General features: G+C 35.4%; 1 protein-coding gene and 1 pseudogene across 7 annotated transcripts in view; both read right to left on the reverse strand.

Moving 5' to 3' along the window:
• Positions 1–9,182: 9,182 nt before the first annotated feature.
• On the reverse strand, positions 9,183–10,305 carry LOC308414719 (spermine synthase-like; annotated as a pseudogene). Its single transcript has one exon. The product of its transcript is annotated as a spermine synthase-like (transcript).
• An 8,585-nt stretch (positions 10,306–18,890) lies between these two features.
• LRCH2 (leucine rich repeats and calponin homology domain containing 2) overlaps positions 18,891–22,972 on the reverse strand; it is a gene marked incomplete at both ends in the record, with an annotated part of 85,893 nt that continues 81,811 nt past the window's right edge. For all 6 annotated transcript variants that reach the window (XM_080909926.1, XM_080909931.1, XM_080909930.1 and 3 more), the window contains one exon: positions 18,891–19,010. In XM_080909926.1, the coding sequence (XP_080766052.1) occupies positions 18,891–19,010 (120 nt within the window). The remainder of the gene's footprint in view (positions 19,011–22,972) is intronic.

Genomic DNA, 22,972 nt, shown 5'->3' on the forward strand with positions numbered 1-22,972 from the left:
TTCCTCCCTTTCTTCCTTTATAATTTTTTGTTTACTTGCTTACTTTTTCTCTTTTTCAGCTTCTTTATAATATGCTTGCTACACATATTATAGATTCTTTGACTTCCATCTAGATCCAATGCTGACCCTTCAAATAAAAAGCTGCTAGCTGACTCTAAAATATAGAATCAGAATGACATATCTGGACATAAATATAAGACCTATGTAAGTGTAGAAAGACAAATTGTAAGCAAGGAATGTACAGGTAAAGATCTGTTATGTCTTTTCATGGTTTATACTTGTTTTATAACTAAAATACAGGTTCCAAATCTAAATTAGATTAGAGGCACTGTAGAACAGGAGGAAACAAGGAGGTAGTCTAAACGAGAACACACAAATGATAGCATCTAAGAAGTTTGGCTAGCAGCTCTGGCCTCTCCATCTTCTACACAATGGAAACAGACCATGTATTCTCTAAAGGAAAGAATTTATTTGTATTAAAAGGAAGCAGGACTTGAAACATGTGAACATTATAGAATATATATGAAGTTTTAAAGTATCATGAACCTAACAACTAGAAAAATTCAAATTCATCAACACGTTGTAGCTAAAACTTTGTCAACTTTCCTAGTAATAGGCAAGACGGACAGCTTTATGTGCTGTGACATGAATAGCCCTGGTTAAAAAATACAGATCTTCTTACTGATGTCTTCTCTAGGCTTGTTAAAATTCAACACAGATTGTATTATTCTTGGAAGGCACAGATTGTGACCATAATTAAGGAAATGTTCCTCAGAACCCAGAGTTTCCTTGGGTGTTGTTTATTAGAGTGTAGCCAGCTGTACATGCTGGTCTGTGTCATAGTGTTGGCTACTTTCTTTCTTTGTTCCTGATTATGTTTTTTTCTGCTACAGGATTTATTTTTAGAATCTATTGAAATTAGAGAGTTCAGTGGAATTGGCTATAATAAATATAAACAGCTTTGACATGGAAACAAAGAAATTTTTTAAAAAGAAAATTCTTGATTTGTTGTTATTGGAACTACTATAATAAATGTTAGTTTCTACAGAAAGACAAACGTCCTACCTAATTAGCCCTTGTAAATCTTTACAATTGTGAAAGTAACCAGGGGGTAAATTGTATTTATTTGATTGAGAAATTAAGTAGGCCAACTTGGCACCTAACATGTAAGAAGAATGCATAGAAAAGTTGAATTAGAACAGATCTTCCATCTAAGTTCTACAAAATTTTGATCAGAGATTTCAAAAACATACTGTCAAACTATTGTTCTGGAAATGACTGGTTATGGCTGACAGTTAGATTACAATATTTTTCTGTCACCCTCATCTGGAGTTTGTGGGTTGCTCATAGCACTCTACTTTACTACCTTTGATTCAAGAAAAGCTATATAAAAAATAGTACATGAGACTTTTTCTTCAGTTACTAATCAGCATCATCTTAATGCAGTTAAAACAAAATACTTTCCCTTCTATTGAAAATTGATTTTTTTCTCATATAATATATGAGTCTCTTCTCCTCTTCTTTTCATTTTCTCCACATATCCTCTCTTACCTAGATTCAACTAAACACTTTCTGTCTTTCATTAAATCACAAATAGCCTTTTAAGGCATAATAATAAAATGAAATAAAATATACTATGACAGGAACCACCACATCAGAACAAGGGAATGGAAAAGTAGCCAAGGAAAATGCAGAAGATACCAATATAGTTACAGAGACCCACTCATTCATATGCTTATTAATTCCATAAAACACAGATCTGGAAGTCATCATATATATACACATTACCTGTGTGATAAAAGAGAAAGATGGATGTGTGTGTGTGTGTGTGTGTGTATGTGAAATATCTATATTTAAATGAGTAAAACAAAAACACTGATACAACTTTATGAGAGAAGAAACCTCCAAGTTGAGTTTATCTTCTGTTGCCCATCTATGCCTAGGCATGAAGCCAACACTTAAAGTAGTTTCCTGAGACTCCCTCAGAGATAGCTTCTGGGTTAGAGATGAGGGCAACAGCTTGGGTTGTTTGGGGATTCCCATGGGACTCCTCTGGCCAACAACTCAATTAGATTTAGCCTAATCCCAGTAGTGAAAGCATCATGTGTGACAAGAAGTTTTAATTATTTGGCAATTTCACTTAGATCTCATCCATATATGTATATATTATAGGAAGCTTCTATTGTGTGGATTTATGACTAGGAATTCAATTTGATTCCATTGGTCAACATGTCTGTTTTCTGTGCCAATACCATGCTATTTTATTACTGCATAGTTCTATGGTACCATTTGAAGTCAGGGATGGTGATATCTTCAGCAGTTCTTTTGATATTCAAGATTATTTTAACTATTCTGTTCTCTCTCTCTCTCCCTCCTTCTCTCCCTCCCTCCCTCCCTCCCTCCCCCACTCCCTCTCCCTATGTCTCTCTCTCTCTCTCTCTCTCTCTCTCTCTCTCTCTCTCTCTCTCTCTCTCTCTCTCTCTCTCATTTTATATGTATGTATTTCTATATGATGCTCAAAATTTTTCTTTCAAGATCTGTGAAGAATTGGGGTGGATGTTTAATGAGGGTTGCATTAAAAATGTAGATTGCTTTTGTTAGGATTACCATTTAACTCTGTTAATCCTTCCTATCCATGAGCATGGACACTCTTTCTATCTTCTTACATATTCTTCAAATATTTTTCAATGCCCTAAAATTTTAATCATATAAGTATTCTATTAGCTTCATTAGAATTATTCCAAGAAATTTTATACTATTTAAGATTATTATAGAAAATGTTTCCCTGATTTCTTTCTGTCATTTGTATATAGAAGAGTTATCCAGTTTGTGAGTTTATCTCCAGCTGCTGTGCTGAAACTGTTTATTAGCTAAAGGAGATGCATGGTGAAATGCTTATAATCAATTATGTATACTATCATTGTCATCTGCAATGAAAGAAACATTGAAGTCTTCCTTTCCAATTGGTATCCCCTTGATTACCTTTGGTTTCCTTCTTGCTCTAGCTTAAATTTCAATTACTACATTGATTAGGCATAGAGAGAGTAGCAATCTTCTCTTGTTCTTTATTTGAGCAGAATTGTTTTGGGTTTCTTTTCATTGAAGACAATATTGGCTATAGGTTTGCTGTAAACAGCCTTTAATATGTTGAGATATGTGCATTCTCTCACTAATAACTCTAAGAATTTTTTATGAAGAGGTGTTATATTTTGTAAAAGGTATTTTCAGCATGGAATGAAGGATAATGTATGGGTTTTATTTTTCAGTTTGTTTACGTGCTGGATTATGTATAGATTGATGTATGTTACACCATCCCAGCATCTCTGGGATAAATCATGCTTGATTATTATGAATGATATTTTTTTGTTCTTGTTGTTGTTGTTGCCTTTTTTGAGGTTGTCTTAGATTTGGTTTCGGAGGATTTTATTAAAAATTTTAACCATAAGTAAAATTGTTCTGAAATTCTCTTTCATTTTTTTAATTGAACAACTTTATTTTAAAAAAAAAAAAACGGAGATAAATTTACAGATTTTAAAAGCATTTTGCATGAAAGTATATGAATACATTTTGTAAGTACTTGTTTTTTAAAGGTTTGATAGTGTGCATTAAAATCTTACTGGTTACAATGAGCATAAAGTACACGTAAAACAAGATGTAACCTGGAAATAGTCAAAGTTTTTTTGGTGTATAAAAATTAAGCATAATGATTTTTCTTTTCTTTTTTTTGGCCTAAGTTTCTCTTGAACTTAATATAGTCTGTGAGTTGTTTCTGGGGAGTTCAGAGATTTCTGAGGTTTGTATCAAATTATCAGCCACTGCATATTCTATTGTGACTGGGTTACTGCACTCAGGATGACATTCTCTAGATGCATCCATTTTCTTAAAAATTTCATAAAGTCATTGTTTCTGATAGCTGAGCAGTACACTATTGTGTAAATATACCACAATTTTTGTATCCATTCATCTACTGAAGAACATCTAGGTTCTTTCCAGCTTCTGGCTATTATAAATAGGTCTGTTATGAACGTTGTGGTGCACATGTCTTTGTTGTATGTTGGAGCTTCTCTGGGATAAATGACCAGAACTGAAATAACTGGGTATTCAGGTAGTACTATGTCCAATATTCTGAGGAATCACCAGACTGATTTCTAGAGTGGTTGTACAAGTTTACAACCCCACCAACAGTGGAGAAGTGTTCTTCTTTCTCCACATACAAGCCAGCATCTGCTGTCATCTGAATTTTTTATTCTTAGCCATTCTGACTGGTGTGAGGTAGAATCTCATGATTGTTTTGATTTGCATTTCATTGATGACTAATGATGTTGAGCACTTCCTTAGGTGCTTCTCAGCAATTCAATATTCCTCAATTAAGAACATTTTGTTTAGCTCTGTACACCATTTTTTAATAAGATTGTTTGATTCTCTGGTGTCTAACTTCTTGAGTTCTTTGTATAACATGAATATTAGACCTCTATCAGATGTGGGGTTGATAAAGATCTTTCCCAGTCTGTTGGCTGCCATTTTGTTTTCTTGGCAGTGTCCTTAGCATTAAAGAAAATTTGCAATCTCATTAAGTCCCATTTGTCAATATTTGACCTTAGAGCATGAGCCCTTGGTGTTCTGTTCAGGAAATTTCCCCCCATGCCTATGTGTTCTAAGGTTTTCCCTACTTTCTCTTCTAATAGTTTCAGTGTATCTGGTTTAATAGGGATATTTTGGATCAACTTGCACTTGAGCTTTGTACAAGGAGATAAGAAAGGGTCTATTTTCATTCTTCTTCATGCTGAGTGCAAGTTGGACCAACGCCATTTGTTGAATAGGCTGTCCTTTTCCCATTGAATATTTACAGATCCTTTGTCAAAAATCAGGTGACCATATATGTGAGAGCTCATTTCTGGATCTTCTATTCTATTCCATTGACCCACAAGCCTATTTCTGTACCAGTATCATGCAGTTTTTAGCACAATTACCTTGTAATATAGCTTGAGGTCAGGGACAGTGATTCCCTTAGATATTTTCTTGTTGTTAAGAATGGATTTCACTATTCTAGGTCTATTGTCATTCCTAATAAAATTGCACATTGCTCTTTCCAACTATGTGAAGAATTGGGTTGGAATTTTCATGGGGATTGCATTGATTCTGTAGATTGCTTTTGGTAAGATGACTATTTTACAATGTTAATCCTTCCAATCTGTGAGCATGGGATATATTTACATTTTCTGAGATCCTCCTCGATTTCCTTCTTTAGAGATTTGAAGTTCTTGTCATACAGGTCCTTCACTTGCTTAGTTAGTCACACCAAGGTATTTCATATTGTTTGTGAATATTGTGAAGGGTATTTTTTCCCTAATTTCTTTCTCCACATGTTTGTTCTTTGAGTAGAGGAAGGCTACTGATTTGTTTGAGTTAATTTTATATCAAGCAACTTTGCCGAACTTGTTTATCAGATGTAGAAGTTCTCTGGTGGAAGTTTTGGGGTCACTTACATGCACTATCATGTCATATGCAAACAGTGATGTTTTTACTTCTTCCAACTGGTATCCATTTCATTTCCTATTGCTGTCTAAATGCTCCAGCCAGGACTTCCAGTAATGTGTTGAATAGGTAGGCGAGAGTGGGCACCCTTGTCTAGTCCCTGATTTTAGTGGGATTGCTTCAAGTTTCTCATCATTAAATTTGATGTTGGCTATAGGATTGATGTATATTGCTTTTATGATGTTTAGGTATGGACTTTGGATTCCTGTATATTCCAAGACTTTTAACATGAAGGGGTTGAATTTTGTCAAATTCTTTCTCAGCATCTAGTGAGATGACCAAGTGTTTTCTTTTTTTCCTTTGAGTTTGTTTATATGGTGGATTATGATGATGGATTTCCATACATCAAACCATCCTGCATCCCAAGGATGTAGTCTACTTGATCATGGTGAATGATCATTTTGATGTGTTCTTGGATTCAGTTTGCAAGGATTTTTTTGAGTATTTTTGCATCAGTGTTCATAAGTGAGATTGGTTTGAAGTTCTCTTTCCTTGTAGGGTCTTTGTGTGGTTTAGGAACAAGGATTATTGTGGCTTCGAAAAGTCAGTTAGGTAGTGTTCCATCTGACTCTATTTTGTGGAATAGTTTGGAGAGTATTGGTATTAGGTCATCAATAAATATCTGATAAAGTTATGCACTGAACCCATCTGAACCTGGGCTTTTTTTTTTGGTTGGGAGGCTTTGGATGACTGCTTCTATTTCTTTAGGTGTTTTGAGATTATTTAGATGGTTTACCTGGTCCTGGTTTAACTTTAGTATCTGGTATCTGTCTAGAAATTCCTCCATTTTCTCCAGATTTTCCAGCTTTGTTGAGTATAGGCTTTTATAGTAGGATCTGATGATTTCTTGCATTTTCTCAGTTTCAGTCGTTATTTCTCCACCTTTCTTTCTGATTTTTGTTAATTTGGATACTCTCTCTTTGCCCTCTAGTTAGTCTGGCTAAGGGTTTATCAATCTTGTTAATTTTATCAAAGAACCAGCTCTTGGTTTTGTTGATTCTTTGAATGGTTCTTTTTGTTTCTATTTGGTCTATTTCTGCTGAGTTTGATTATTTCTTTCTGTCTACTCCTCTTGGGTGTATCTGCTTCCTTTTGTTCTAGAGCTTTCAACTGTGCTGTCAAGTTGCTGATGTAAGCTCTCTTCAGTTTCTTTTTGGCAGCACTCAGAGCTATGAGTTTTCCTCCTAGTGCTGCTTTCATTGCATCCCATAGGTTTGGGTATGTTGTGTTTTTGTTTTTATTAAATTCTAGAAAATCCTTAATTTTTTCTTTATTTCTTCTTTGACCCTGCTATTGTTTAGTATAGCATTGTTCAGCTTCCAAGTGTATATGGGATTTTTTTTGTCTTTGTTGTTTTTAAAGACCAGCCTTAGTCCATGGTGATCTGATGGGATGCATGGGAGTATTCCAATCTTCTTATATCTATTGAGGCTTGTTTTGTGACAGATTATATGGTCAATTTTGGAGAAGGTGCCATGAGGTGCTGAGAAGAAGGATTCTTTTGATTTAGGATGCAATGTTCTGTAGGTGTCTATTAATTCCAATTGGTTCATAACCTCTGTTAGTTTCACTGTGTCCTTGTTTAGTTTTTGTTTCCAGGATCTGTCCATTGATGAGAGTGGGGTGTTGAGGTCTCCCACTATTATTGTGTAGAGTGCAATGTATTTTTTGAGCTTTAGTAGTGTATCATTTATAAATATGTGTGCTCTTGAATTTGATGCATATATGTTAAGGATTGAGAGTTCCTCCTAACAGATTTCCCCTGTAATGTGTAAAAAGTGTCCTTCCTTATCTTTTTTGAAAACTTTTGGTTGAAAATCTACTTTATTCAATATTAGAATGACTACTCCAGGTTGTTTCCTGGGGCTGCTTGCTTGGAAGCTTTTATCCAAACCTTTTACTCTGAGATAGTGTCTGTCTTTGTCTCTGAGATGAGTTTCCTGTATGCAGCAAAATGCTGGATTCCGTTTATGTATCCAGTTTCATAAACTATATCTTTTTATTGGGGAATTGAGTCCAGTTATGTTAACAGATATTAAGGAAAAGTGGTTGCTGTTTCCTGCTATTTTTGCTTTTAGAGGTAGAATTGTGCCTGAGGGTCTTGCTTCTTTTAGTTTTCTTGCTTAGTTATTTTCTTGTTTTTACTAGGATGTAGTTTTCCTCCTTGTATTGGGTTTTCCACCTATAATTCGTTGTAGTGCTGGGTTTGAGTTCAGATATTGTATAAATTTAGTTTTTTCCTGGAATATCTTGGTCTCTCCATCTATGGTGATTGAGAGTTTTGCTGTGTATAGCAGCTTGGGCTGACACTGGTATTGTCTTAGGGTCTGCATGATGTCTGTCCTGGATCTTCTAGCTTTCATAGTCTCTTTTGAGAAGTCAGGTGTGATTCTGATTGTTCTACCTTTATATGTTACATGACCTATTTCCCTTACTGCTTTAAGTATTCTTACTTTGCTTTGAGCACTTGGCTTTTTGACTATTATGTGTCGGGAGGTATTTCTTTTCTGGTCCAACCTATTTGGAGTTCTGGAGGCTTCTTTTATGCTCGTGGTCATCTCATTCTTAAGGGTAGGGAAGTTTTCTTCTATGATTTTGTTGAAAATATTTACTTTGCCTCTTAGTTGATATTCTTTGCCTTCTTCTATTCCTATTATCCTTAGGTTTGGTCTTCTCATTGTGTGCCAGATCTCCTGGACATTTTGGTTTAGTAGCTTTTGGGCTTTTGCATCTTCTCTGACTGTTTTCTCTATGTTTTCAGTGTTGTCTTTAGCCCCTGAGATTCTCTCTTCCATATCTTGTAGTCTGTTGGAGTTGCTTGCATCTGTGACTCCTAATTACTCTTTTAGGTTTTCTACCACCAGGGTTGTCTCTTTTAGTGTTTTCTTTATTGTTTCGATTTCCATTTTCAATTCCTTCTTCTATTCCTTCATCTCTTTGGTTCTGTTTTCCTCTAGTTTTTCTATTTCTTGGAGTGTTTTTCATGTTTTCTCTTTAAAAGCTTCTATTTCTCTATGCTTTTCCTCCTGTTCTTGTTTAAAGATCTCCATCATCATCTTGAGGTATGATTTCAGGTCTGAGTCTTCTTTTTCTGGAGTGTTTGGTGTGATGGGAGTGCTGAGTTCTGATATTGCCAGGTTGTCTTGGTTTCTTTTTTTTTTTTTTTTTTTTGCCTTTGTCATTTTAATTGGAGCACTGCTAATCACTCTAACACTTTCAACGGACTAGATTTTAAAAACTAAGTCAATTTGGGGGTGAGAGGGAGAAACACTATTGGGAACTTCTCTCCAGAACAAAACAATGATGTTTGTTCCTCCACATGTCCAAATTAAAGGTCTACAGAAACCAAAAACCCAAACACCATACAGAGAAAAAGGATAGTGAAATCACATTCTAGGGAGTCAGTGCATTCCACAGTCTTTGCTGGGCTGTCTAACTGTCCTTCGGCTGACTTTTAAAAATTAACACCCTAACTCATCAAAATATACATTTTTACCTTTGGTTTCTTTAAATTAATAATAATAATTAAAAATGAAAACCACTTGAAGGATTTCCTGGACAGTTGCCTGACTCATGTGATGGCATATGCGGAATATGGAGGTCAGGAAGGTGGCTTGTAGGACACGTCATTCAGGGGATGCTCATCTTTAAGGCTTAGCTTTCTTCCACACAGTCTAAAATGCCCACAATTCCAAGTATGAAGGAACACAGACAATCTCTTTTGAGAATTCCACAGAACAATACAGGCGCCCCAGCTGCTCTTCATAGAGCGACAGGGCTTCAGTCAAGTTGACGCAGCTTCCCTGCGTGAAATGTTTTCCATCCTGTTTCAGACCTTCATTGACAGGTCGAGAATCAGTTTGAGAAACTTCCATGTAGAATCTTCTTCTGGAGATGTAGAGATAGGGACAGCTGTCAAATCATTAATCACATAATCAAACTCTCTCCCTTCTTTGGTGTACCCCTTCAGTACTGGGATACAGTCTTCTATAAGAACCTGATAGCAGTCTCCTTTAAGATTGTCTAAGACATCTCCACAAGTTTTCCTGATGTATTTCTTACATCCATCAATTACCATTTGGTCAATCTCTACCATAGTGACCATCTTTGGTTTCAGTTTTCCAATTTCACATAATATCCCTCCATCACTGCCTCCCAGAATCAGTACATCTTTGCCAGTGTCGTCTTCTTTACCATTGCCCATGATGGTCCAGGTATATGCTAAATCACTCTGCCAGATTAACATCCCCACTGAGAATGGGAATATTCCCAAACTGTTTTGAGTGTAGGATTTTAATGTTCTGATAAGGTGAATCTTCATCATACACCACTTCATCTATGTCCTACTTAGCCAGGGGCCCATCAGCAGTCGGCCAGTTTCTGTCAACAGCCCCTCCTCGAACTATGGGTGGTAATCGCTTCACCTGCCCTGTACCGTCTTGATTCAATTCTTTCATTTTTTTCTTCTATTTTGTTCAAAAGGCTGTCAGTTTCCTGTTTGCCTTGCACATCACTTTCATAACTCTGAAGGTCCAGCAACACCAGTCCATGTAGGTAAATTCTCATATTGGCAAAGCTGCCATTCTTGTTCGTGTAAGTTGCCAAATATCGATGGTCCTGCCAGGTGTGCACTAATTCTGTCATCCCCTCCTCCTGAAAAATTCACTGAAGGCCTTTCAGAATGGCCTCGCCATCAGCTTTGGTGCAGAGCGTGAAGTTCATCGTGCTGTGCCTTGCTGCTGCCATAGTGTGGCGAGGCCTTGTGCCATGCCTGGGGAGGCGACCGCGGGAGACTGGGGGACTGCGAGGCGTGTCAGGCTGCAGGCAGGCCAGGAGTGCGCTGGGGGGGGGGGCAGTTCGTTGTCTTGGTTTCCATTGGGTAAGTTATTTCACTTTCCTCTTGCCATCTTGTTGTCTGTGACTATACATGGACTTGTTATCAGTGATTGGTTACCGTCTCTCCCATGTACCTGGCCTGTGTCCCTGTTTTAGGTGGCAAATGGCTTGAGCATTTGGTCTGAACACAAGGGCCTTCCGGGTGGAAACTGAGTCCAAATGGCAGAGTTCCTGCTCCCCTGAACCAAGCAGGGGTGGGGGGGCGCTTTCCACCCGCCAGGCCTAGCCCTCTTTGTGCACTGGCTACTCCCACCACTGTCTCACCAGGCCTGTGTTTCTGGATCTCTGCTGTTCCCGGTGGCCTCTTTTTTTTTTTTTAAAGTCCTATTGTGGTTTGGGTATCAGGGTAACTTTGGCTTCAAAAAATTGATTCAGCAATGTTCTTTGTTTTTGGGTGAGTGTTGGCATTAACTCTTTTTTTTTAATTAGTTAGAATTCTGCACTAAAATCATTGGTCCAGGGTTTTTTTGGTGGTAGCCTTTTAATGACTGTTTTTATTTGACTTGGAGCTATAGGTCTGTTTAAATTGCTTATTTGGTATTAATTTCACCGTGGTAAATGTATGTATTGAGAACATCATTCATTTCTTTTAGATTTTCCAATTTGTTGAATTGCAGGTTTTAAAAGTATGTCCTTATGATTCTCTGGGTTTTCTCAGTGTTTGCTTTTATGTTCCTATTTTCATCTCCAGTTTTTAAAATTTGAATCTTCTCTTTTGCCTTTTATTCAATTTGGATGTGATTGTATCAATACTATCATTTTTCTCAAATAATCTAGTTTTTGTTTTACTTATTGTTTATGCTGGCTTGTTTCAATTATATTGATTTCAGCCTTGAGTTTATTTCTTGCCATTCACTTGTTTAGATATGATTGCTTTATTTGGTTCTAGAGTTTTCATTTATCAATATGAGATCTCCCCAGTTTGTTTTTCATATAGACACTTGTGCTATGAAGTTCCCTCTTAGAATTGCCCTTATCATGTCCGTAAGTTTGTATATGCTATGTTTGTATTCCTTCAATTTTACAGTTTTTAATTCTTAATTTGTTTCTTGACCCACTCTTGATTCAGAAAGAGTTGATCAGTTTCCATGAGTTGGTAACTTTTCTGTTGTTTCTGTTATTGTTGATTTTGAGTCTCCCACTAACATTGTATGTCAATATATAATAGTGTTTCTTTTATGAACTGAAATGCACTTTGTATTTCGTACATAAATGTTAGGAATTGTAATGCCCTCTTGGACTTTTCTTTTGATGAGTATATAGTGTCTTTTCCTGTTTCTTCTGATTAGTTTTGTTTTAATGTTTACATATGCTAGATATTAAAATGTGTGCACGATCTTGTTTCTTAGGTCCATTTGCTTGGAATATCTTTTTATCCTGAGATGATGTCTTCCCTTGATGTTAAGGTGTGTTTCTTGGATGTGTGAGCAGAATGCATCTTGTTTTTACATTATTCTATTAGTCTGTATCTGTATTTAGGAAAAATGAGGACATTGATTTTGAGATTTTTCAGTTAGCAATGTTTGTTGTTCCTATTTATTTTGTTGTTGCTTTGGGTTTCTCTGTCTCTCTGTCTCTCTCTGCACTGTGTGTGTGTGGATTTCCTTCTTTTCATTTCTTTGTGTTTTCTTGGGTGTGGTTAATCTCTTCTGTAAAACATGAGTAAGAGGACATTTTTTATGTCTCTTCTAAATCCTATCTATAAAGATCTTTGATTATTACTTTCAAAAGTTTCCCACTCTAATGTTTCACCTCATAATTCATTGCCAAAATCTCTGAGTTAGTCACTCAGATTTTCTTTGCTTTTCCTATTTAAACCTGTCTACCACACTACTATCTACTTATCTACATGAAAGAAAGCACAATCTACATTGATCACCACTTTGAATCGTCCATTGCCATTTATTATGCACAAAATTATAGCTAAACTTATTAGTGTGTCATTCAAAGTTTTATAACCTAAATCTAGCCTATATTTCCTACCTCATCTTTAGCCACCTACTTTCACTTCTAGCTTAGTATCAAAGCTTTGCATGGCTGAAGACTACTGATTGTCTGCTTGATTGCTTGCTTGTTTTCTCCTCATGCTTTTCCTTTAACTCAGGCTTAAGATACAACACATGTCACCTTTGACCCTCAGTTTTCTCTGACCACCTCCAACTTTACACCAGGTACACTGAAATAACAGTTGCTTCATGTTATAAATAACAGTATCAGAGGCCCTTTGCATCCTTGATTTATTCCAAGGTATCTTTTGAGGCTATTGTGAAGGAGATTGTTGGTATGATTTCTTTCTTATTAAAAATATATTTTATTTTTTTATTATTAAGTCTTAGATATTTAATGAAACACAATGTGAGAACAACTGATACAAAAAATAACTGTAAGTATGTTTAAAGCAAAGAATAAAGGCAAAGATAGAGAACATATTTTTTTTACTCTACAATCTGTAAGTTATTTTTGTGGTTCTATTATTTATTTTTTATTTAAACAACTTTATTTTTTAAAAGAGATAAATGTACGGATTTTAAAAAGCAGTTTTGCATAAAACTATAAGAATATATTTTTGTCAGTTTCTTTTAAAGTATGGTTTTCATCAGTGTATTGGGAGGCCATTGGTTTTATGCAAGTGTTTTAGCCTGCCAAGTTGCACAAGTTGTCTACAGAATGAGATACTTTGAATACTTCCTTTCCCATTTAGTTTTCATTTCTCTTTCATTTTTCTTCTCTTACTGCCCTTGATGTAATATATTAAATGTAGAAAGTATCAACTTCATCTTTTTCCTTTTTGAAGTGAAAAGACTTCAACTTCTTCTCCATTTAATATCTATCATATTGGCCATAGGTTTGTTTGCCGTATATAACCTTTATGGTGAGACAAGTTTCTTCTATTTTGAGTTCAATGACTTAATGAAATCCTTAAGAAAATGGATGCATCTAGAGAATATCATCCTGAGTGAGATAACCCAGTCACAAAAGAACAGACATAATATGCAGTCACTGATAATTGGATACTGACCCCAGAAAGCTCTGAGCACTCTAGAAACAACTCACAGACTATATGAAGTTCAAGAAAAGGAAAGAAAAAAGAAAAGAAAAAACCATTATGCTTAATCCTTACACACCAAGAAAACTTTGACTAATTCCAGGTTACATCCTGTTTTACATGTACTTTATGCTTATTGTAACTAGAGCATACTATCAAACCTTTAAAAAAAAAACAAGCATTGACAAAAATGGATTTGTATACTTTTATGCAAAAAATGCTTAAAATTTGTACATTTATCCTTGTTTTTTTAAATAAAGTTGTTTAAAATAGACTGTTAAATATTTATTTGTTAAATTGCATATAGCAGTGTTTGTGTTGTGGAGGTACATGTAATTAGAGAAGCCTTCAGAAGTTAAGAGATGTCAGATCCTCCTGAAAATGGAGTTAGAGACAATTGGGAGCTGCGTAATGTGAGTGCCAGGAATTGAACCTGGGTCCTTTGGAAAGGCAGTATGTGCACTTAATTGGATTGTTTCCTGATATTCAGGGATTTGAGTCTGTTGTTGTTGTTCTTTGTATGGTCTACAAAACAAAAGTATCCGATGCCTGTTTCCCATTCTGTGTGCATGTTCTTTGGTTGGTGGCTTAGTCTCTGGGAGCTCCCAGGGTGGCTGCACTGGTGGTATCCTGTTTAGACAGTCCTTTCCTGTTTCAGTGAACTCTAGTTTGTTCTCTACTTTCTCCTTGATAAGTTCCAGAGTGTTGGGTCTTATATAAATATGCTTCATCCATTTGGAGTTCTGCTTTGTGCACCGTGAGTGATGAAAATTTGGTTACATTGTTCTTATATATAGTTTCCAGCTTAGCTAGCACCACTCATTGAAGATAATTGTCCAATAGGTACTGCTTGCATCTTTGTCAATAATCATTGGCTGGCTGTTAATGTGTTGGCTTAATTACAATATTGAAGCTAAATGGATAGAGGAATCATTGTGAGTGAAGAAACCCTGACTCAGACACACAATTGTCACATGATTTCTCATTTGTTGTAAATGTTTGCTGTTAATCCTTAGATATGCTTCATTTAGATACTCATAGAGGTCAACTGGTTAGTAAAGTACCACATGGGGCACTTAAAATTGATTGTGATAGAACATAATGGTAAAAGTTTAAATCGAAATAATGGATCAGAAAGGGAATGAATTGGAGTAGAGTATACTCAGCAGGGTAGAAGGGAAAGTGGAGAGGCCAGTAACAGTAAGGCCTTAAAAAACACTCATATGGAAAGCTAATACTGCAAAAGCTTCCTAAAATATATGCATCCACATGTATGAAAAAAGAATTTAAACAGAATTACCCTATAACAGGGTGGCATTGCCCCTACTAGAACACAAGCCAACAAATAAACACCCCAAACACACATTCATATGGAACACTGTTGTAAGGTATAACTTTAATTATTTTATCATAAATTATAATGAATTAGTTTGCATTGTTTACATAAGAAATTTATGAGTGGTCTGAGTAAAGACTTTAACCAAATTCCCTTTAAGATTGAAAAAAAATGCTCATTTATTTGCATATTTAAAATCATATTTACTAACTACTTTTGTAGACATATAACTAATGCGTATCATTAGAACACAATGAAAATAAATGAATGTTCCTACCATCCAGTGGCAGAGTAATCAGATTTATATGAAGGACAAATATTATGGATCAACTTAATATTTGAAAAATAATCACTTTTTAATGAATCCATTTTCATTTTAGTAATTTTCAAATTTCTATACTTACTTACTTTTGTTAGACTACCCATAACTTATAAACTGTTCATATTGAAATTCTCATTCTAAACTCTAGACTTTTTTTCCAAAACAGCAAGACTTTATTATGCTACAAAACTTTGACCCTGGGCCTTACATTAAACACCTAGGTATACACTCTATTGTTCAAAAAGCTAAGCTATCTAAAATCATAAGTAAAATAGTGACTTTTCTGTTTAAAATACAGAAAAAGAAGATTATACCTTAAAACACATGGCTCTGATATTTTTCATTTTATCAATTATAGCAGCTATCTGGGCATTTACACATCAAACTTAAGTAGAATAACCTTCTAAACAATAACATGTGTCCATGGGAGTTTTCCAAACACTGACATAGATGCTTGAGTATTTATCCTAGGAAAACTCAATGTAGAATATATGAAGGCACTAAAAAGTACAGTAAAATTATCACATACTGGCCTACTCTAGATGTAGTTTTAAATGAAGTTTTCTCTTATATTTGTCATACAGAGAGCTTACTTACATCATACATTGATAACCTGTTTGTAATGGTAACTTAGTTTAACAACATTTAAACAAAATTTAATACTTACAAAACAAAATTAAAAATATATTATAAAGAGAATCAGGACTCCGACCAATCTACTTGAGCATTTGTTGAGTTTGATTCTGTTGTCATTTAGTTGTTCTGATGTAATCTCATTGTCTGTCAGGCGATCCTTAAACTGACAAGTTCAAGAGCTGCTCTCACTTCTGACTCCCTAAGAGGCTAGGTTCTAGTTATGCCACCATGCACAACTAAAACAGTTACTATGAATATCTTACCACATTTTTTCTCTCTTTTTTTAACTCATTTATTTTGTGTGTGGTGATAGTGTGCCAGCATGCACTTGTGGAGCAGAACTACTAAAGTATCCACAAATCTCAGGACCATTTGCAGAAATCAGTTCTCTTCTGCCACCATGTGGGTCTTGGGAATGGTTGCTAGGCTCTAAGACAAGCACCTTTCCTCACTAAGCATCACTGCCAGCACCCAAGGTTTAACTATTCTTCCACAGTGGGACAACAGAAGTAAACAATCAAGGAGTAACGGCAATAGTGAGAGAGGTGATAGAATGAAGAAAATAAAATCCAGACTTAGATTTTTTTTCATTCAATTTTATCCACAGTTTGCATCGGTAATATACATTTAGTGTTCCATTTATTTTTAAACGCATCAGAAAATCAATTATGATAAATCTGTGACTAATACAAACATTTCTGAATTCTTCAAAAAATTCAGTTAGAAAAGTCATTAAACTAGCATTCTATAAAGATAATTATTAAGCAAATGGTTATGCATTTTTACTCATTTCAATTCAAACATATCCAACATCATTTCTTTCTTGTGCCATATGGTCATAAAGTTTAACAGAAGTAGCTATCTAATGGTATTTTGGGCCCAATAAAATATTCTTTGATTATCCAATCCTCAAAGCACCAAACCATCCAAATAATAATGATGCTTAAATCAATAATATTTAGCATAAATTTACACTTAAAAACTACTAACAGAAATATGTCAGGGTCTTGGTATAAGTTTGTCATAGTGGACTATGCTGAAAATCTGCCTTAGAAGTGATATTGTTATTGCCTTTCAGCACAATGGTAGTTGAACTGCTGTGTTACGGACCTCAAGGGGACCCATTTTGAAAACAATTTGTATTCACTATAAAGAAGGAGCACCGAAATTCTGGTGTGCTTTCTCTTTAAGGTAATAGTTTACTGATAAGTGAAATGTAGTAAAAGAATTGTCTAAAAAAATCACAACTATTTCAATAATAACAAAGCACAAAACTACTTGGAAAATAATACAGGATTAAGTAATAAGAGCAATTCTATAGCACAATAACCATGAGAGAAGTATGAATGATTGTTTTGGTTGTTAAAATTTTTAAATTTGTAATGCTCTCAAATGTCAAGGTTAAAAATTCATTGACTAAGGTACTTACTAAGTTACCTATATTATCCAAATTTTCACTAAGGATATTCATTATGTTATTGGGGATATTTTCAGATCCAACTATTTAGTCATAACTAATTTAATCGAATACTTAAATAATAAATTATTAATAATTTAATTCTTAAAATTTACAGTATAAAAAGCTTGACTCTTTAATAGTTCAAATTTGACTTCTTGGGAATGTAACAACATATCTGTATTCGGAAGCCAAGACTGAAACGTCTGGCTTCATAATGACTGACCAAAAAAAGTAGATTTATCCCTAAAACCAATTCTTACCATAGTATTTGGCACATGACATTTTACATTTTATAAATGCCCTTTGAAATATCCTAGACCAACGTTTTTACTAAGTTGCATCCATATTAAGAGGTAATAAGTGCAAATAACCACACAGGTAAGAAATGATACTTGCTTGGTAACTACAAAATTGAATATAAAGGCTCCTCTCTAGGAAGCTGAGTTGGTCGTCACAGTAATGTTTTGGAAAAATTCCTGCACTAGTATCACCATAAGTTTATCCTTCTCCAAATCAGGCAAGGACAGTATTGAACATACTATTCCAAGAACCAGACTGTGTTTAATTCAACATCAAGTTACTTGAAGATCATAAGGTCTACATGCTCCAGAAAGGGCCAGATTTTGAATCAAAACCTGTTTCTTAACAGCCGCTTTCAAAGTATGCAAGGCAGCACTGATTTACTGCATATTCCAGTAAACTGAGGTGCAAAGCCCATCGTAAGAGTTGTATCCAAATGTCCTTGACAATTAGTACTTCCCTAGCTTTCCAAAGCCTTACTGCTTTGTGTAACGTGCTCAAAGCAGAAATAAAACAATCTTCAGATAAAATGATTTAAACGATGATTACGGTTTTGCAAAATTAAATAGCATAAATTAGCATATTAACACTTTTGACAACATGAAATAACCAATTTAAGGGAAACTGCAACGAATTAACTAACAAACCACCAATGTGAGGCACGTTTAAATCCTCACATATTACTGACCGTACAAAACCTAGCAAAATATTTAAAAATTCCATTGATTCTATTAATACATAAAAAGAAATTGCAAAAATGCTTAAGACTATTTAAGATTCATCGATTCCACAGGCACTTCACATGTAAACAACCTACAGCATAACTGAAAATATTTTGGCACCAACTGATTATACTAAAAGAATTGAATAATGCCAGGGTTCTGATTTTCTATTCATTTCTGCTAGGAAACAAAGACAAAATATTGAAGAGATTGTGTATAAGCTAGAAGTATATGAAATAACTCAAATATAGAATCGGTTTCCTAAAATATGATTACTTTACCCAGATGCTCACTAGTATACAGTGATGTAAACAATATTCAACTTAATGTGATTGTTAAATTGAAAGTATGTTTTCGACTTCGTATCAATTTGTATTCTGAAAATTCATCAAGGTTACTAAGTTACTAAAATAATAGGAGAATTATAATTTTATCAAAAACTCTTATCCAATTTCCCTCCAAAAACTGTTTTGACAACTCAGAGTTTATATCTGACATCTTACTGGAATTTAAAAAAAAAAAAGAAAAAAAGAAACCTAAGGCAAACTGTTTTTACTGGACATTCTTCCTGATTTTGAGATATCTGAAATCATTTCAAATACATAAAATTATACACGTAGAATGCTTTTAATGTCATATCAAGCCATAGAAAGCTGAGATGCCTTTGTAGTAGGTAATTCAAGGAGGGCCTGAACTGTGACACCAACTTTCACAAGACCGCGTTCTTCCAAAATATGGTGAGGCAAGCAGAGTCTCTCCTGGGCAAAGAGAAAACATATTGGAATGTTCATGTTTTTTAGCAGTTGAATAAAATGTTAAGTCAGAAACAAATTTTAAGATTATTTAATGTTTAAATTATTTCTTTCACTTTGAGATTACTGCACTTTCCCCATTCTCATTCCTCCTTTCAAACTCATTCATATACCCCCCCTCTTTACCCAAACACAAAGGATCTGGTTGATAAGAATTATTTATTTATTTATACATGAATTTTATGTATATAAATGTTTTTGTCTGTGTGTACACCTGCACAGTAAAAGATGGCATCAGATCCCAGGGAACTACAATTAGAAATGGTTGTGAGCTGCTGCCATGCGAATGCTGGAATTGAACCCAAGACCTCTGGAAAAGAAGCCAGTGTTATTAACTAAGCCGTCTCTGTAGCCCCAGGAACCAGATCTTTTCAATATGCTTTCTCTTCAAACTCAAGTAAATAACACATTGATTCTGCATTTTTCTTTTTAAATATTACAACATTAGATATGGTTAGAATCAAACCTTATGGTAAGAAAGTGATTATAGAGAATAGCTTGGTCATTAATTCCATCGATTTTCACACAAACATCTTTCTATACTCAGAGTTATTGGTCAGCATTATCCAGTCTACTGTCTTATGAGTGCCTCTCATGTATCCTCCCACTGAAGTTGGTCTGGTCAAATGGTGCACATACATATTTGACTACTATGCCCCATCAATCTTTAAACAGTGCTTTAATGGAAACCTTCTACGTGGTTTTTTTTTTTTTTTTTTTTTTTTGGATATTCTCTGTATTTACATTTTAGATGTTATCCCCTTTCCCCAATTCCATACCCCTCCCCCTCCCATAGCCTCCATGAAGATACTCCCTCTCCCAACCACCCTCTCCCACCTCAGCACATAGGCATTTCCCTACATTGGGAAAATGAGCCTTCACTGAACCAAAGTCCTCTCCTCTCTTTGATGCAAGACAATGCCATCCTCTGCTGCATATGCACCTGGGGCCGTGGGTCTCTCCATGAGAACTCACTGGTTGATGGTTTATTCCCAAGCAGCTGCGGTGGGTTTGGTTCATTGATGATGTTATTCTTCCCAAGGGGTTGCAGACCCTTTCAGCTCATTCATTCCTTTCTCAAGCTCCTTCATTGGGATCCCCATGTTCAGTTTGATGGTTAGTTGCAAGCATCGTCTTCTGTATCAGTATGGCTCTAGCAGAGCCTCTGAGGAGGCATCCATATCAGGTTGTTGGCAGTAAGCACTGTTTGGCATCAGCAATAGTGTGTGGGTTTAGTGTCTGCATATGAACTGGATCCCCAGGTGAGGCAGTCTCTGGATGGTCATTTCTCCAATCCCTGTTCCTTTATTTGTCCCATTATTTCCTCCCATGAGTGTTTTGTTCTCCCTTCAAAAAAAGGACTAAGGCATTATTCTCTTTGAGCTTCATAATTTCTGTGAATTGTTTCTTGGTTATTCCTATCATTTTGGGCTAGTATCTGCTTATCAGTGAGTATGTACTATGAGTGTTCTTTTGTGACTGGGTTACCTCACTCAGGATAAACGCTTCAAGTTCCATCCATTTGCCTAGGAATTTCATGAAGTCATTGTTTTCAATAGCTGTGTAATACTCTGTTGTGTAAATGTACCAAAATGTATATATCAATTCCTCTGCTGCAGGGCATCTGGGTTCTTTCAAATTTCTGGCTATTATAAATAAGGCTGCTATGAACAAGGCAGAACATGTGTCATTGTTACATGTTGGAACTTCTTTTGGGTATATGTCCAGGAGTGGTATAGAGGGGTCCTCAAGTAGTACTATGTCCAATTTTCTGAGGAACCACCAGACTGATTTCCAGAGTTGTTATACTAGCTTACAACCCCAGCAACAGGGGAGAAGTGTTCCTTTCTCTACATCCTTGCCAGCATCTTCTGTCACCTGGGTTTTTTATCTTAGCCATTCTGACTGGTGTGAGGTGGAATATCAGGGTTTCTTTGATTTGCATTTCCTTGATCACTGGGGATATTGAGCATTTCCTTAGGTGCTTCTCAGCTATTCAATATTCCTCAGTTGAGAATTCTTTGTTTATCCCCATTTTTAATAGGATTTTTTGATTCTCTGGAGTCTAACTTTTTGAGTTCTTTTAAATATTGGATACTAGCCCTCTATCTGATGTAGGATTGGTAAAGATCTTTTCCCATTCTGTTGGTTGCTGTTTTGTCTTTTTGACAGTGTCCTTGTCCTTACAGAAGCCTTGCAATTTCATGGGGTCCCGTTTTAGATTCTTGATGTTGGAACATAATCCATTGGTGTTCTGTTTAGGAAATTTTCTCCTGTGTCTATGTGTTCTAAGGTTTTCCCTACTTTCTCTTCTAATAGTTTCAGTGTACCTGGTTAAAAGTAAAGATCTTTGATCCACTTACACTTGAGCTTTGTACAAGGAGATAAGAAAGGGTCTATTTTTATTCTTCTGCATGCTGACTGCCAGTTGGACCAGCACCATTTGTTGAAGAGTCCTTTTTCCATTGAATGTTTTCTATGATACAAATCTGTTCAGTTCTTCAACCTAAGCTACAGCAAGTGGACTTTCAATTGCAGTAGACAGTATCAAACCTCTTCTAATATCTGAAATATTTCCAAGAATACTACTTATTTTTCTCTTTTTTTTTTAACTACAGTACTCCTCAGTATTGTCTGTGATCATTTTAACTCTCACTTTCACCCCCAATCCCAAGTCTTTATTTCCACTACGAGCCTATCAGGCAATTTCCAATGAGTTATGGCCAAACATAAGCACTACGGACACATCGAAATCAACATGTTCATGACAGAATGGCTTTTATAAGTAAACTTGAACTTTTGGATTTTGTACCTCAGTCATTTCTCAAACTACATTGATACAAAAATTGGAAAGTCCAATAGCCTTTGTCTTCTTTACTTCTGTAACCAAGTTAGTATTCACTGAATAATACTGAAGATACCTAAAAAGCATCCTTAAAATGACTTTTGCATCTCAGTATTCATTGCTACATTTGGTGCTCCTGAAGTATTTTACTCAAACATTTCACTAACTGATTAATTTGGTATAGTTTCAAAGTATGGACAACACTTCTCTCCTCAGAAACTACAAATATGATGCAGATAGATGTACAGCTTGGTCTTCATGTAGGTCGCCAACAACAGTAGTAGGTGTTCTCTCTGACTCTGATACATGCCTGTGGATCCTGTTCTCCTAAATGAGCTGCCTTCTCTGGGCTCGTTGGGAGAGCATGTGCCTAATCCTGCTATGACTTAATGTATCAGGGTGGAATGATGGGGGGGGGGGTAGGGACAGTCCCTCTTCTAGGAGGAGGTAGGGGAGGAGCTATGTATCTTAGTGGGAACTGGGATAAGAGGGAATGCTGTAATCGAGATGTTAATCAATGGAAGAAAATGGCCATACTAAGTGAGAACTGGGAATGAGAGGATATTGTCTCATGCCATTTACACGAATCCTTAGGGAATGTGAAGTAGACAATACTGATAGAAAGCATGGATTCTAGAAATACATGAGGACAGTTCGGGAATCTAAATTGTGCTGATGATTTCAATGTTGCATAGTTAGGGCTGGAGATGAAGGCCAGTGGGAAAGTATTTGGCTACCAGAAATGGAGCATTGAGTTAGAATTTTTAAAAAGGCATAAAAGTATCAAATTTCATGTTTTCACTTATACGTAGCTTATTATGTATTGATATTACCCCAATAAAGTTGTTGAAAAATCAGGAAACGTCCTAGAGCAAAGAAGTAGTAAAATAATTACATATTATATCTTCCAAGTTCAGGATAATAGTAAATGGAAACTAAATATAAAACTCTTAGATTCTTAAAACAAAAAAATTAAATCATGTAATATCATGTAATAATAACAGCTAGGGAAAATTTCAAAAGTAAACATTTTAGAAAATAAACTTTTAAGGAATTATTTATT

This window comes from Micromys minutus, assembly GCF_963924665.1.
Source record: "Micromys minutus genome assembly, chromosome: X".
Lineage (NCBI taxonomy): Eukaryota > Metazoa > Chordata > Mammalia > Rodentia > Muridae > Micromys > Micromys minutus.